This window comes from Brugia malayi, assembly GCF_000002995.4.
Source record: "Brugia malayi strain FR3 genome assembly, contig: Bm_v4_Chr2_contig_001, whole genome shotgun sequence".
Classification (NCBI taxonomy): domain Eukaryota; kingdom Metazoa; phylum Nematoda; class Chromadorea; order Rhabditida; family Onchocercidae; genus Brugia; species Brugia malayi.
The window spans coordinates 415,379-432,302 of NW_025062476.1; the positions used below are offsets into that span (position 1 = coordinate 415,379).

Here is a 16,924-nt window from a genome sequence, read left to right on the forward strand (position 1 = left end):
TTGATTTAATAGAAACTTAGCTCTTTCAAACTGAGTTGGCATTTTCTATCAAAGCAGTTCATTTCACTAAATGTATTTTTTCTTCAACAATTTCCCTTTCTATCAAAATTCTATTGGAAAATTTAAAAGCGTTAACAAATGATTGAAAAGCTTTCATCCATGTTTAACTTTTTTTGAAAAACTCATTGATTTCCATTCTATCAGTTGGAGTTCTTATCACAATTTCCCTTTTCATTTTAGAGCAATTAACAAAGTTCACTTAACCTGATGATGAGAAAATTTCCTATTGCTAGCTGAAAAGGATGCTAATATCAATTAACCGTGAATTGATTGATCTATGATAAGGTTAGAGCGTATTTCAGTTTGTGGTGCATAACTTTCCTGAATTATCTTCCGGTAGTAACATTCAGTATTTCCCAATTAATTTATTACCTTTCATATCTGTTTTGAATGGTAGCGATAGCAATGAAATCTTTTTAATTGCAATAATGCAAATAAATGAAATAATTGTTACAGAGAGAAAACAGCAATGCCCGTGAAAAATGGGCAGTACAAGTATTTGTGATACTTTCACAAATGGTAAAGACAAGTTGACAATAATAGACGACTGCTGATAGCCTAAGGTGACAAGGTTAGAGTGCCATAAGGGTAGTGAAGTGTTCGGAGGTCACAGCAAAGCAATAGAAGAACTATCCATCTATCCTATGGCTAATTTTTACACATTCGAATCTTCGCTAACTAAATTGATTATTAAAAATTAATGAAAAGAAAGAAATATGACATCTTATTATTGTTTGAATCACACTTCTATCATAGTTTTCATAATTTCATGCTTTTTGCATTGGACGAAATTTCAAGGAAATGGTGACAATGACGGCAGCAATCAATGCAATGCTCAAACCCATAAACATTGAGAAGCCAAATGGTGACATGCAAATTCCGTTTTGCACTGCGGCGAGTACCACTGGTTGTCCACCGAGATGCAAACGTGCACGATGACGTAAGTCAACTGGTAGAGCTTGATTCTAAAATTCCTTTTGAATTAGATAATAAAAAAAAAAAAAAAGTCAAAAAAGCATTTGAAAAGAGACAATTGTGGGAAAAAATCATAAAAAAAGGAATAAGAATAATAAGCAAGGTGACATACATCTTCGCTGATTTCAAGGGCGCTAATATCAGTCCTCACGTCGACGACGTTCTCTGGTTCCGCAGACCTCTTCTTGAGCAAGCGGAGTTGAGCAGCTGCTGCAGGTTTAACCGCGGCACCGCCCGTTTTAACAGCTCCAAATCCTTGCGGCTCTGAACACTGTGGTCGAGCACATTCACTGTTTGGTTCTTTAATGGTAATACTGATCTGGCATTGATAGAAAAGTTGTGATCGATCCGCGTATTTGTACACATGCGCTTCTTGACCAGCCATAAGATCTAACAATTCAAGTTAATTGACAAAGATAAGTTTAATTTAAGCACCCTCGAAAAGCATTTCTTTGATAATCCAAAAAGATTGTTTCTGTTTTTCGTTTACATTTTAAAGGAAAGTGAAGAAATTAGTGCTAATTGTTGATTGCTTTACCGATTATCTCACTTACCTGTTGGATATTCCAAATTGTTCAGCAAGTATTTGTCGAGAGCACAACCATCTGCATTCAGAATTTCCACCGTATCACCGTTGCCATCATCCACAAAGCAGGAGTGGACAACTGCGCAGAAGGTATCAACGGTTTCGGAATCACAGGTCCATTTGTGATAAACTGGTTGGCCAATGGTAGCAAATTGAATTGGCTGTCCGGTTGGTCCACCATCCAAAATCTAAAATATTTGTCACCATCTACTATGTGATAAATAGATTTTTTCATGTTTGAATTTGAATTGTATAAATAAATGCAAATTCAAAAAATTCAAAAAGACATGCCTCGTATCGACAAACAGGCATGGGGACAATTTGAGTTTGAAAAGCAGTTGTGATTTCAGACACCTCAATCTGGGTGCTGACCGTTTTGTCAGCTTCCATATAGAAGCACTGCACTCGGTATGCTCGATCAACTTTTGTGACGAACAGTGGATGGAAGGAAATTACAACAGTGGTCGTTACAAAGATACCTGCAAGGAATTTTCGTGTAAAAATTTCGAGAAACATTGTAGTAATTTATGAAAAAGCTGAACAAACTGTTTTTTTTTTTTTTTTTCTTTTTTATCGTTTAAATCTATTCAAATTTGTTCAGAAAGTGTTTTTATTTCTCAAATCGAAACAGATTCAACTGATCACATACCTCGTGGATTCAAAGACCGCGTACGAGCAACATTGCAGGAATCAAAAGGAAGTGAAATTCCAGCGACCTGACGTCCACCCTCATCGTTACGGCAGCCTTCTTGATCGTAAAGACCTTTCACGTAAACGTGTCCCTCGAATGCATTACGTGTATTGAAATTGATGGTTATTGAAGTTGGTCCACATTCAATTTCCGGCTCACCTATAAATGAATGTAATTGGATGAAACTGAACAAAACCTACTCCTTTTCTCTTCGTAAAAAATCTAATTTTCCAAGGATAAAACAATAAATAAAGATGGATTCGGGACAAACATAACGAATAAAGGACTTGGCTCTTTTCTCAAATATTAAAATTTTATAAGAAAACTATAGAGATAATGCTAACATGTTGATGGTCATATAAACAAATTAGCATTCATTAAAAATTTCATAAATTGTGAATAAATTCTTTGTAAAGCTGCGCAGATGTCACAGCACAAATGACAAAAATCCTATGAAAGACTGTCGCATATATTTGAGGAAAATAAAATACCTTCGACGCCGTTATCAACAGGAATTGCATATGACACCGCGAAAAGAGTAGCACAAAGAGCGGTAAGACGAAGCATTGTTTTTCAGAAGAATAAAGTAAGATTTTATTTTAGAAACTAAAATTGCTTGCCGTTCCTCCACCTAACTACTGCTGCTACTGCTGCTGGTGTTGTTGACACCTACACCCTTATCTCAATGAAAATAACTGCCTTTTATATAATTTTGGAAACGGGGTATCCCGTATGTCTGTTCTGCTTTTACGGTGACATTTGACATTTCGGTTGTCCTGCCCCCATGCCCTCTAACCTCTAGTATCATTTTCTCTTCTTCGTCTCTTTGCCTTCGTATCAGTACGGCAATCTCCTCTTAAAACATCTATTTCTTTTGTATTTTCAAACAAAAAAAAATTTTTAAGTAAGAAAAGAAAAAGACAAAAAAGAAAAACGGTTTGAACAGATGAAGGATATACTTTCAAACAAGAAACAACATAAACCAGTACAGATTCGGGTCAAATATTTTCGGTTTTTCATCAGTACACTCAAAAACTTTCACAAGTAGAAAGATCGGTCTTATTGTCACTATCGCCATTATTTATATCACATTGTCATGATCACTTTACTATCACATTCATCATCTGTATTGTCACCACTGTTATTAACATATTTACTATCATTGTTATTAAGCGTTCTTTTGATCTATCATTAAACACACTCTGATGACAGATAACTTTGAAATCAGAAAAAAAGTAAAACAGATGATGCTAAGATGCATATCAAGAAGCATAATGAATTAAAGCATTCTAAGTATTTCAATAATCAGTGTCGCATCTTTGTCAACTGCTCACAGTCTTGATTATCACCATTATCACTTACTTATTGCTAGACAGCCTGTGATTGCTATTATCATTATTCTCTTCATTGGATCTCTTTCATTACTTTCATTAAATTTCATTGCACCTTGCATTACTTTCATTACTATTAATGAAACTACGATAGAATATTAATTAGTAAATGGTTCAAATCAATTTCGATTCTCTTCCATATTTCCTTCTGTTCAATAGTATTTATTAATGTATTTCAGCAAACTTAATAATTTCATGTAATAAGCATTTAAGAAAGTGAAAGTATAAAGTATTGGGCATATTTCTATTGATTAGACTATTAGGCATATTTCTGTTGATTAGACTATTGGGCGTAGTTATGTTGAATAGATTTCCTTTTTCATCAGTTAAACACTAATTTTGTTTATTTGATACAAATTCATTTTTGTTTTCTTTGTACATTTTATTTTTTACCAGAAAAAGATTCGTTTTCCAGATATAGACTCAGTTTTTTTGTTGCGGACGTAAGTCCGTTTATTATCAGGTATCTTGTTTCGGCGAAACAGACCTACCGCGTCAATGAACGATCTTTTATTTTTTTATATCGTCGTAGTGACCATTTTCTTTATAACCTCTATCAGTGATTAATCGTTGTTGGTGACACTTCGGTAGGGTGTTTCTCAATTTCAGCGTCTATGATAGTGATGATCCACCCTTATCGAGAATCGCCTCGCATTCTTGAGAAATAATAAATGAATGCGAAATTATTGATTGTTCTCGTACTTAGAGAAGAACTCGAACATTGCTCAAAGGAAGGTAAGCAAGCAAGACTGATGAATGACGATTAAACTTTTAGCATTGAGAAATTTTGAAAATGTCAATAGAGAAAATGTCTGATTGATCACAGCAAGTATTATTTTCTGGTATCTCTGGTAACTCCAGTATCATCTAATTTTATTTTCACCAGAAGTAGCTAGATTCAGATCTTAACAAGAGAGTTAAACAAAAGGAATCGGTAGATAGTAATTACTTTTCCCACTGTATCAAGGTATCATCGTGAAGGAAATCTCATAGATGGTGACAACAATGCGTACAAATCCAGACAATTGCGCCAGTTACATGTCAGACGACTTCACTGCCACCGGTGATTTATCTCTCGGGATTTTCCTATCGGTGCTCAGTCTGGAAAAAAGATGAGAATTTTGATTTGCTTCGTCCGTCATCTATTCATGTCACTTGCAGTATTTCTCTTCTTCCTTCTTTCACTTTCACCAGAAGTTTTCTCGGATTGTTCGCAGACCCATTGTTCCTTACTTTTCATTTCAATAATGAATTGTTTGTGTCTGTCTCTGTCTGTGTGTGTGTGTGTCTGTGTGCACTATGTATGTGTAGCACATCTCTCCAAAATTATTTTAAATGAAATTAGCTCGACTTATCTTAAAAGTTTAGTGAATTTACCTTGTCTTAGTGAATTTATCCAATAATTATCTCATGCAAAACTAGTGCCTTCCAGGTGATCACAACATTCCAGGTGATCACAATATTCCAGGTGATCACAACATTCCAGGTGATCACAATATTCCAGGTGATCACAACATTCCAGGTGATCACAATGAAATGTTCAAACAAATTAACAACTCATAAAACCTTGGGAATCAGAAATATATGAACTGTATGGCATGTGGAATACCACTAATTTTCAGTACTTTTCTCGTTCATTTATTTGGTCCCAAATTAATGGATTTTAGGTTAATTAAATTGTATCCATCCATTTATTTCAAGAAATGATGGCTTTATGACATCCAAAACACACTGCCAAGCAAAGTATGAAAGAATAAATTAAAGAGATGTAATGAAGTTAAACACAGAATGCCACTGAAATAAGTCATTTGAGAATCACAAAGAGATTTTTGCAATGCCATCAGAAGAGAGTAAGTAAGTAAGTAAGGAAAGCATAGAGTAATTTATCAGTGTTTACATCAATTTTATCGTTTGAAATGAAATTTGTTACTTCTTTTGGAGCATTAAATGATACATTTGCCAGTAATGATTTCATGGCCAAGAAAGATTCTTTCCTTATTTAGTGCCCTAATTATTTAGGTAGATGCTTAAGTTTTTTTTTTTTTCTCAGTAAAGCATGTTCATGGCAAAGTTAGAAAGAAAGAAATAAAAAAAATAAATGAATAATTTGAAGAAATGATTTAAATAAATAACAATAAAGTATTTCCTAAAATTTTCTTTAGTATTTCAAAAATTCATTATGCCATCTTTTATTTTAATCGCCACATTTTACAAATTATAATTGACTAAAATATTGGCTCACTTTATTTTCCTGGCATGAAATTAAAAGTATTAAAATATAAGTTACTATAAAAAAAAAACAAGGAGATAATTTTGCATATGATAACAATGAGAGATTTAATCTGTGATAATCATTCCTTCTCTCTTAGTTTACCCATAGTATTGCACATTTTTCTGTTTTTTTTTTTTTTTTTGCTCGAATAATTATTTTATATTTGATATGAATGGAAGTTTTTTTTTTTTTCAGTGATTTGTTGTTCCGAAAGAAAAAAGAAAGAAAAGAAAAGTAAGAAAGAGAAATTATAGAGCAAATATTGTGTTGAGGGAAGGATTGCAGTGAGGAAGTGATAAGTGATCATCGATAGAATCTATCAAATAATCAAATAATTGGGGACGAATCCAACAATTGTTTTTCCTTTCTTCCCTTCCGTCTATCTATTTTCGGTCAAAATTCACAATCTGAGTAATTATTATAATATTTTATTATTTTGTAGACTAATTTGCCGAGAATACCGATGCAAACGGATCATCACTGATCTAACATTATCGTTATCACAAGTTGACGTTACATCATATGATGATAACACGTATCACGTATCACGTATCATCATCGTTATCAATATAATCATTGCCAACATATTGCAGTAGTTGCAATACTATCTTGAAGAGATAATGAATTGGTCATTTTAGAGAAATCTTTGTTATTATCAGCATCGAGAGTTGTCGGGAAAACGAAAATGACATTTGTCATTCATCCGTCGACCTGTTATTGCAAATTACTGTATAAAAGACATCTCTCATTCTTTTCAATTTTGAACATTGATTTTTGTTAATATTAATTTGTTGTTCTGATGATGCGCACGCAGATATGCAAGCATAATAGTATGTCTACTTTAACCTACTTAAAAGTGATTAAATTTGATGATTATAGTATTCTTACTTTACTGATGCAAAAAAGAAAGAACAAATAAAGAAGACGAAAGATGCAAATTAAAGAATTAGAATGTGTCAGAATACAGTCTTTAAGCTTACAAATGGTTTATGTAGAAATGACACATATCAGAAATTCAAATTTTAATCTTTTAATCAGATCAACAAAGTGATTGTTAATACATTAGAAAGAATTAGATACCTGTAAACAGTGAAATGGATAATCAAAATTTAGGTTATTCGTAATTTACTTTCTTCTTGTCTGACAGCTCTATTATTGTTGCCGGGGGGCAAAACAATTGTTTTTTCAGGACTCATTTGTCGCGAGATTTCTAATTTGCAGAATTAAATTTAATGAGCAACTTTAATCTTTCTGAAATCCAATTTAGGCAGCACTAAGATAATCATTGGAAGAAATCAAATAATAGATGGCATTTCTCTCTCTCAATTCCAACCCTTACAGTCTAGCAGAAATTTAAAGTTTTCAAAATCTTTCACTGAAATAATTCGATGAGTTCCACACTCAAAGAAAATGGAATTAAATTTTTCTGCAAAGAAGAAAGATAAACTTTAAAGTTATTTGTCGGTAATATCAATCAGTCAGTCAGTCAGTCATTCATTCATATTTTCTACTTCTCTTTCACTTTCTTTTCAAATCTTTCTTCCATGCAATGAGGAATATCAATTGCATTCATTGTTTTTCCTCATTTTTCATAACTTTCTGCGATATCGCAATTATCACATTTCCTTTCATTCCTTCAAATTTAAATCAAATTTATAAATGATAATATGCATTCCTGATTCAGTCAGATTCAATGAGATTCATAATGCAAATTCTTCATCCGATATTGTCTGATTTTGTTTAAGAAAGTCATTTAAGGCGTTTTTGATTATCTGAACAACTGATCAATTACGATTTCGATTATATTTATGATATTTTCAAGGGTTCTAATTCTATTGTCCTCCTCCAATATCATTTTTCATCTTTCCAAAATTATATATTTTCCTGCACTCTGAATCAGTGGTAGTTATGTGGGAATGATTTTTAGCTGTTTTGTCATGCGCACTTGTCTAAATCTAAAGCAAATTTACTAAGTTCATCGCGAGTTTTTTTATTTCTCAAACTTTGTTATTAAATTTCTATTATAGCGCTGCTGAAAAATTATTTTTGAATTGAAAGAAAAGCCTGTAAAATGGAAGATCAAATGGGATTCCATCAAAAAATATGCGCAAAAAGAAAGATTGAGAAGTGCAAATGGTATGTAGAAGGAAAAAGAAAGATGCATTAGTATATGATCCCAATCTAATAATTTTATCTCATTTTTTATTTAGCAGCCGAATAGTTGAATATTATAGCAATTATTATTTTGATTATTTGAACCAATATTCTTTTAATTCTTGCTGATTAGTTCAAATAAGGAGCGAAAATTATAAAATGTCATTTTTAAATTTAAATGAAGTAAGTTTTATTTATTGTATTGTTCTTTCACTTAATTTGATCGGATTGCTTATCAAACAGATAAATATAGGAATTATATAAGGCTTCTAGTATGAGATCTGTTAGGTGATCGATCGGTGACAGTGAAAAGAAGAAATGATTTGCACTGAATATTGATGATTCCAGCAAATGACATTATGACATCATTCTTACTGATTCCATTGCCAAAACGATTTAAAGCATCGAAAGCCAAACCGATCCAATCGCTATGATCGTAATTTCTCTCAAAAAATTTCCTTCAGCTCATATAATCAGGATGAAATGTACAACAACTCACAGGTAATTAGTTTTAGTGATAATGATAATCATACTGATAATTACTCTCTGATAATGAAGTATTTTCGCTGTACATTGCAATGACTCTGCGAAAAAAAAAATAATACGCGAAGTTCATTTTTTATTAGAAAACTTGAAATGCTTAAATAAATTTAAAAATTTTTTCAATTATTACAAAAATGCATTAATTAAGTTTTCTCTTCGACATTAATTCCATTTAAAATTGAAACAAAACTTATTTAAGAGTAACTGATTCGCCAATAGATACTTCAGGTAAAGCAAAGAGTAACTGATTCGCCAATAGATACTTCAGGTAAAGCAAAGAGTAACTGATTCGCCAATAGATACTTCAGGTAAAGCAAAGAGTAACTGATTCGCCAATAGATACTTCAGGTAAAGCAAAGAGTAACTGATTCGCCAATAGGTACTTCAGGTAAAGCAAAGAGTAACTGATTCGCCAATAGATACTTCAGGTAAAGCAAAGAGTAACTGATTCGCCAATAGGTATTTCAGGTAAAGCAAAGAGTAACTGATTCGCCAATAGATACTTCAGGTAAAGCAAAGAGTAACTGATTCGCCAATAGGTACTTCAGGTAAAGCAAAGGTCAAATAGTGGAATATGCCGCAGTTATGAAAGCAAAGAAAAAGAAGGCTTATTCGACGCACATAATGAAAGGCAAACAAGATTATGATAAATAAAGCATATCAGATTAGCATGAAGGATCGATCTTGGCAGAAAAGCCCGAGAGACACCTCAAACACGTACTTTACGTCTCAGTTAAATTAGTAATAAGTAGTTTTATGGAGCTTAAAGTACAGCATAAAGCTTTTTTCACTTGTTTATTAATAGCATAGAATTTGAGAAATCATTGATGAAAGTCGGTTTACAAAAGTTTCTTTCTCCTTTGGCAGCTAAAGTCTTCTTGTATGCATAATAATACTACGAATTATAAATTAGGATATTTAAATTTTCTGTCATTTGCATTACGCGTACTTTCCGCTTTTTCATGGATCAAAAATTTTTAGTTCCATAAAATTTGCAACATTTCAGAGTTTCAATGTTATCAGTAGCGATTTCACTACTGCCTAATGCTTTATCACTGATAATCATAAGCAATGAGTTTAGATCAGTAAACATTTGAAATGATATGGAAGAGCAGCAACAGAGGACTTTTATGAAACTTTTTGCAAGTTTTTATTTTTCTTTCCTATTCATTAACAATTATAACTTCTTATAGTCATTTCCATTACTTCCAAATTGTAGCAATTGCTTGTTTTTATTTTATATAGTTATCAAATATGAATAGTTCACATTGATCTGATTGCTATTAACGATATTTCATATACTTATTTCATCTTTTTAAGTTAATTTCAGCCTTAAGAGTTCAAAACAGACAAACATTTCTCTTAAAAGATTCAGTGATTGTTTCAATCAGTCTAAAGAAAGTTTTATTTCAAAAATTAGAGCTTACAGGAATCAAAAGGAAATGACATCAGAGAACTCTCCATTACCGTCTTTATCGGAGTAATCACCATTATCTTTATCATTATCATTATCAACCCAAAGGTCAAGGAACACTGTGGTTAAACTTACTTTGTTTGAATTTCTAAATAGATAAGAGTAAGCTGATTAAGTCACACAGTTTATTCCATTTCACATCGATATTTGAATCTAAATTTAATAAAAAATCTTTTGTGTTTGACAGCATATTAAACTATCCTATTTGCATGAAAATGTCAACAATTCTTAAAAGTTTGATGTCATTCAATTAAATGAGAAAAACTATAGAAAAATGTATGTTACATAAAGTTATGCATAATATTCATGAATAATCATCAAATTGAAGCGATTGGCTTACATTTACTCACATTCATTCTTACACCAAAAAAAAACGAAACAAAACTTTGAAATAATTAAATATGGAAACAAAATCCATGAAAATAATTATATCTGAAAAAATTGGCAATGGAAATATTCCATCCGATTATTGTTATACTTTAATTAAGTTTGCAACAGCTAATTAAATCTGACAGAAGAAAGCAAAGTTATCAACTTGCTTCACTTTAATTAATTTGCAACTCAAAGATCAGAAAGTGAACCATTGATCCTTCGAAAAAACAGTTACGATTTTTGTCGCTGCATAGCGGTGACATTGTCTTCCTCTCTCCTTATACACTAAAGAGATAAGGTTGACATTTGCTAGTGGTATACGTCATATTAATTAGCTAATATGTTAAGTTGAGTACTTTAGTTAAGTTAGCTTTAAATTTCAACAGAGTCAGTGGTTTTCTTAATGCTAAAACAATTAATTGAAGGCTTTTTGTGGCATTCCATCATATTTTAAATTTCTTCCACTGTGCAAATCCAAGTTTTTTCAATTTCGATTGTGAGATCGATGTATAAATTTGTTGATAAAATCTTTGCAGCAACCCAAAGAATCTTCCACTTTTGATGAACACATTAACTCAAAAAAGTTTGTCACTTGGCTTGCTTTGTTGACAAACACTGACTTACGTACACGTTGGTTCAAGATTTTTTTGTCCCATCATTTCAAATAATAATAATAGGCCAAAGCAAATTTGCAGCACATCTTTATTCTCAGGACATTATCTCCATATATTTAAATGTCCATTTAGAGGAAGCATTTTTCATTTGCTGTCATTTCAAATTTTTAAAGATGTTTATGAAAACATAAGTTATAATGACAACAGCACCGTTTCTAGTAATGTATTTTTATTATAAATTTATGAATGAGACAAATGACCCAATCATTTGGTTTGAATTGAATTGCTCTGTTTCTCCATTCAGAATTGATAATTAATTTGAAAGGGTTCTTTAAATGATATTTAAATGATTTAAATGATATATTATTATCTTAATATACACGTAATGTTAACAAACGATACATATGATCCAATTTTTAAGAGATACTTCAAAAATTTCTCAGCCTAGTTATTTTGCAAATTTTATTATTAACTCTGTGAATCCTTTCTTCATCATTCATTTAATGAATCCTTTCTGTAATTTCTTTCTTTTGTTGAGCTCACTTCAAATGAAATGACCAATGAATTTGAGTAGTATTAGAGGACAATAATTCACAGAAAAGAAGGATATCTATGCCATATGCAAATTTATTCATAAACACTTAAAATAATTCAAGAAGCATAGTGCATAAAACAAACTGTCAAACAAATTGTCACTTTTTTTTTGTAAATTTCATTTTGCACTAAATACAATTGTTTCTTCAAAAATTAATTCAATTATTTATTTGAATGAATAATATGGAATTAAACAGTTTAATTTACAAATTTTTTCATGATTTCCGTTTTTTTTTTTTTTTTTTTTTTCTCAATTTTTCCATTTGTGAGAAAAAACTTGAAGCGTTTAGGATGCATCGGTGATACATGTCATCCATCGAGACGATCACAACTTGTATCCTTGAACTGATACAATCAATTCAACCACCCATTTTTCATTCCAGTTTCATCTCCCTTTTGTTTACTTTACTATTTCAAAATAAAAATGTCGTTTTCATCTAATGCAATTTTGAAATGACACAGAAAAGAATATTGTTTTATTAAAATTTACTGTTTACAGCACAGATCACTACAGAGAGAGACTTCACTGTGATGACCGACTGAACATAATGCGGAAATGGTCAATCAAATATTTTCCTTTCATTTAAAAAATTGATGACATAATTTGATTCAAATCATTCCTCCTAAACTAATTGAATGTACAATAAAACAATAAGATTGGATGAAGCCTATTGAAACACAGAAATACTTACTTATTTTATCTTTTATGTATCATTTATATACGATTAGCACTGTGCTTTATAATGAACGCTTAACATCGATGCTAACTCTCCTTATTCTGCCAGTTATTTCATTTGTGGGTTTTTCTGTACTTTTTATTTTGGTGACTGTTAGTTATTAACTCTGTGATTACTTTGTTACTTATAACTTAGAGTAGTACCTCAGATTTCAATTTCGTTTTAATTTATAAGAATTAAAGCAAATGATCGCATTCAAATCAAAACTTCTTTTAATTCCTTCCAGAGAGATAACAATGCGGTAATTCTGGGTGATAAAGCAAACAAAATTGAATATTCTGTGAAAAACTGAAAGTTCATTAACTGATGCCCCAGCACAAAACATACCATTTAATCAACAAAGAAAAGTAGATGAATCATCAGACATTAGATAAGGTATGAAGGGAACCGGATCTCTGAGAAAACCTTCTTTAATACAATTATTCAAACAAATTTGAGGACTGATCGTACGAGGGATGGTTTTTCAACGCATCACTAAGCGCTTTATGTGGCGATGACGACTTAGGCAATACCTTCTGCTCATGGCAAAAAGTATTTAACTTTACATTTGATCAGACTTCTATCACTACCACAAAGTTGTACTTCGCAATTCCTTTTTAAAATTTTCATTTTCAGAGACTTTTCTTAAAAACTAGCAATTTCATTCTTGATGCTTTTTATCAACCGATTGATTTGAATCACCCAAATCTGAGTGAAATCAGTAATGCAAAACGGAGTGCACCTTTAGTCATTTATAGGGATTGCAAATAATTAAATGTCTTCTGCACTGATACTACTGTTAGCTTCATTTCTCATCATACAACCTGGCAACACAAAATTCGTAGAATACTGTATTAGTGATGCGCAATGTGATCCAGGAGAACGATGTGTTCCGGAAATAACCGGATTAATGCTCTGTCAGCAAGCCTTAGAACAAATGCCCACAACACCAACGATATATCCTGCACAAGTAACCTGCACTTAATATCTCATTAAGTTATTTGAAATGCAGAAAAAAAGTTCAAAAATTTCAAAATATTTGTCATTTTATAGTCAAGACAGATTACATGTCAAAATGATGCACAATGTCGTGTACTTGGCAAATGCATATATCTTGGCTGGCCTGGCTCTTGTCAGTACGCATCGCTTGGATGGAAGTGTAAGTTCAAAATTTGCATTTGCAATAGTTGAAAATATCGACCCGAAACATCGAGTCATCAAATTAGTCATCTGTGTTTTTTAATAGGATAGATATTCTGTGCAAATCACTTTAACTTATACATTAGAATGACTCATACAATTTAATAGTATGACTTATTTTCAACTTCAGCAAGAATTATTAGATTTGATTTTGAATTTATAATTGAGAAAGCTTTTATTTAGTTTCATTAAATTCAGTGACTGATCGATGTTACAATGACGCCGACTGTGCTCAGCACCTGCACTGCATCAACACAAATGGCATGATGACTTGTCAGGTTAGTCTAGTGATATGATAAGACCGGATAATCGTGAAATCAGTTCCAGCAAATCGAATTTCATTCAGGTCGTCCGGGATGCGCTGCCGTACAAAACGTGTCAAAGCAACACGGATTGCGGTCTATTAGAGATGTGCTCCTTCAGTAAGCAGTATAATGCTAATGCATGCATAGTATCGATTGATTATCGTAAGTTGATCACAAATTTATGCATAACTCAGTCATACATTTGTAATTTTATTGAGCATTTCAAATTGAAATCAATCGATATTTTATTAGAGTAAGTTATTTCTCCTTTTATCAAAGTTTGCATTTCTAGCTACGGCTAAAATGAGTCCATTTCGAAGTGATGAAATTGGAGGTGGTGCGGTTCCGTTGAGTCTCACTGATAACCGTGCTATTTCAAAAGGCTATGAAAAGCAGTGTACTGCTGATTATCAGGTAGTAGCTTTTCCCTTTTAATCATATCATCTTATCAATCTGCAACTTAAAAACACTCCACTCATCTAATTTATTTATAAAATTAAACTATTCTCTCCTGAAACGATGTCAAACACATCACCTACATCATTTTCTAAGTTTCAGTGCTCTGTTTTCGAGATTTGCTCAGAAGAAAGTGTCCCAGGTATCCCAGGTAATCGCATCTGCACTTACAATCCAACAACAAGCAATCGACAGTGTCGTTTCAATGCTGACTGTCAATCTGGACAGGTCCACTATCTACTATACTAACATTTCAATCACTATCCCACTTCCCTCCCCTCTACCTCTTATTTGTTAATATCAAAATTTAAATTATTTAATAATTATAATAAAACTAATTTTTCCAAAGTTAGTTGTCCCTCTCATCTAATTAAAGAGAATAAATGTTAATTTTAAGCTTACATTAGGGTGAGATTATGGAATTCACTCATTTCGAATAGTTTTAACAATTCTACTATTGTGATGATTGGTCTGAATTATCTGATTTAAATTTATTGATTTCAGCTTATTGAAATTTTTCAGCGTTGCGAGAAAGTTTTAGAGAATTTTTATTTGTGTAAAGCTGCAAAACAGACGACATTCATGCAACCGTGCCAGTATGATTACGAATGCTCGGGCGGTCAGCGTTGCATTAATATCAGCAATGGCATCTCCTCTTATCAGCAAGTAATATTCTGATATCAAAACTTCGAAAGTTGATATTTCTAATTATTCCAAAATTAAAATTAAAAAATTTATATTTGATTCTGTCCACAAGTGGTAATGATGTTGCAGAATTCTCGATATTGCTTCTTACTGGACGAAAGATCAAACTGTGACAATGACATGGATTGCTCGGATGCAAAAGTTTGTAATACTTTTGGAAAGTTCAAACAGTGTGTACCAATCACTTCCAATTCACATTTTAAGTTGTAAATATGAACAGAATTAAGGATTAAAATTGAAGAAAACGTCGTATTATTTTTACAAAAATATGTTTCGAAGCAATAATTTCGAGAAACATTCTCAGATATTTTATAGAATTTTGATTATTTCATTTTATACTTAATAGGAGCACAAAATTTTTTAAGAATTTAAATGTTAAATTGAATTGAAAAAAGACAAATGGAATTTATGTCTAAGAATCATAAGAAATCACTTCAAAAAAGGTAAATCCATCACTACTGTTATGAACATCTCATTTTGCAATGCTATATATTTCTTCCTCCAATTATTTACCCAATAATTAAACATTACCCAGTATCAATAGCTATCCTCAAATTTATTACTTAGCAAGCATTTCAATCGATGAAAGTTTATTTGTAATTCAAACAAGGAAACAAATTTAAATTTTGTTTTAATTAAGTACTAATAGAATCATAAAATTGCTTTTCATCAAAAATATTTTGAACATAACTTACATCTGGATATAGTTATTTGATAAAGAAAGAATTCCAAATGTCAGCATGGAACAAAATTAAAATGCCGAAATGAATACAAATTGTAATCAGCAATAGTTTCAATTCATTTTTAACTGTGAAATAAAATTAAATTATGAATTGAAGTGTGCATTGTTATGAAAATCTTTCTGTATTTATAATTCCTATAAATTTAACCACAAAATAAAATTGAAATTTGTTAAACTTTGTTTCATTAGGTGCTAACAGGAAATTGCAATTGCAGAAATTTCACAGAAAAGTGTACACTTTGAACTTAATTGACACTGATCTTCTCACATCCAGACATGGTCAAATGGCTGAGTTAATAGAAATTGTAACTAGCAATAGTTTTTTGATAAGAAATATGAGAAACTTCATCTATTTATCGATTAACATAGGTCAACAATTTAGAGCTAATCATTTTATTATTATTTTAACATTTAAAATCGATACGTCAAACAATTTATAATCATATTGTGAAAAAATTTTGCTAGAAGCGGAAGATCATATCCACTGATAATCATGCCAAGCAAAAATGTTAAATAACTTCAAATAATTTTTATGGTTTAATGAAAATTCAAATTTAATTCGTATTATTATCAATTCATTGCTAAAATTAGTTGAAAAAAATAACAAATGAACATTGGAATTCTATTATTTAAAAGCCAAATTCATTGCTGCGCTAGAAATATGCAGAATTTCATTAATTTATTGCTTAAATTGAAGTGAAAAAATTTGGAATTAATCATTTGATTAATATTTTAACATTTGAAACTGAAAATAATATTGTGAAAAGAAAAATTTGCCGGAAACGGAAGATCGAATCAATTGATAATTATAATTAAATGGAAATTCGGTCATTTTCGACTGTCTATTTGCTAAATTTAAACTGCTTTAATAGTAGCAAACAGATTTTTAATTGAGGTGAGTTGAGTTAAGTTGAGCTGAATTAAATTGAGTTGAATTAAGGTGAGATGAGATGAGTTGAGTTGAGGTGAGGTGAGGTGAAATGAGTTGAGGTGAGATGAGTTGAGTTGAGGTGAGGTGGGATGAGTTGAGTTGAGGTGGGATGAGTTGAGTTGAGTTGAGGTGGGATGAGTTGA

The 16,924-nt window shown here is 31.4% G+C and overlaps 2 protein-coding genes across 2 annotated transcripts; one reads left to right on the forward strand and one right to left on the reverse strand.

The window, feature by feature from the left end:
• Window positions 1-827: 827 nt before the first annotated feature.
• Window positions 828-2,879, reverse strand: Bm5273 (cuticlin 1 precursor, putative; the record flags this gene model as incomplete). The annotated part of the gene is made up of 6 exons (XM_001898524.2): window positions 828-1,025; window positions 1,148-1,425; window positions 1,590-1,809; window positions 1,928-2,100; window positions 2,271-2,471; window positions 2,804-2,879. The coding sequence occupies 6 exons, from the start codon at window positions 2,877-2,879 to the stop codon at window positions 828-830; spliced, it is 1,146 nt and encodes a 381-aa protein (XP_001898559.1).
• Window positions 2,880-13,217: 10,338 nt separating this feature from the next.
• Bm10250 (uncharacterized protein) lies at window positions 13,218-15,318 on the forward strand (the record flags this gene model as incomplete). Its single annotated transcript, XM_001898525.2, has 8 exons — window positions 13,218-13,412; window positions 13,496-13,601; window positions 13,841-13,920; window positions 13,989-14,109; window positions 14,240-14,361; window positions 14,506-14,631; window positions 14,926-15,069; window positions 15,178-15,318. 8 exons carry the CDS (start codon window positions 13,218-13,220, stop codon window positions 15,316-15,318), a joined length of 1,035 nt encoding a protein of 344 aa, XP_001898560.2.
• Between the last annotated feature and the right edge of the window lie 1,606 nt (window positions 15,319-16,924).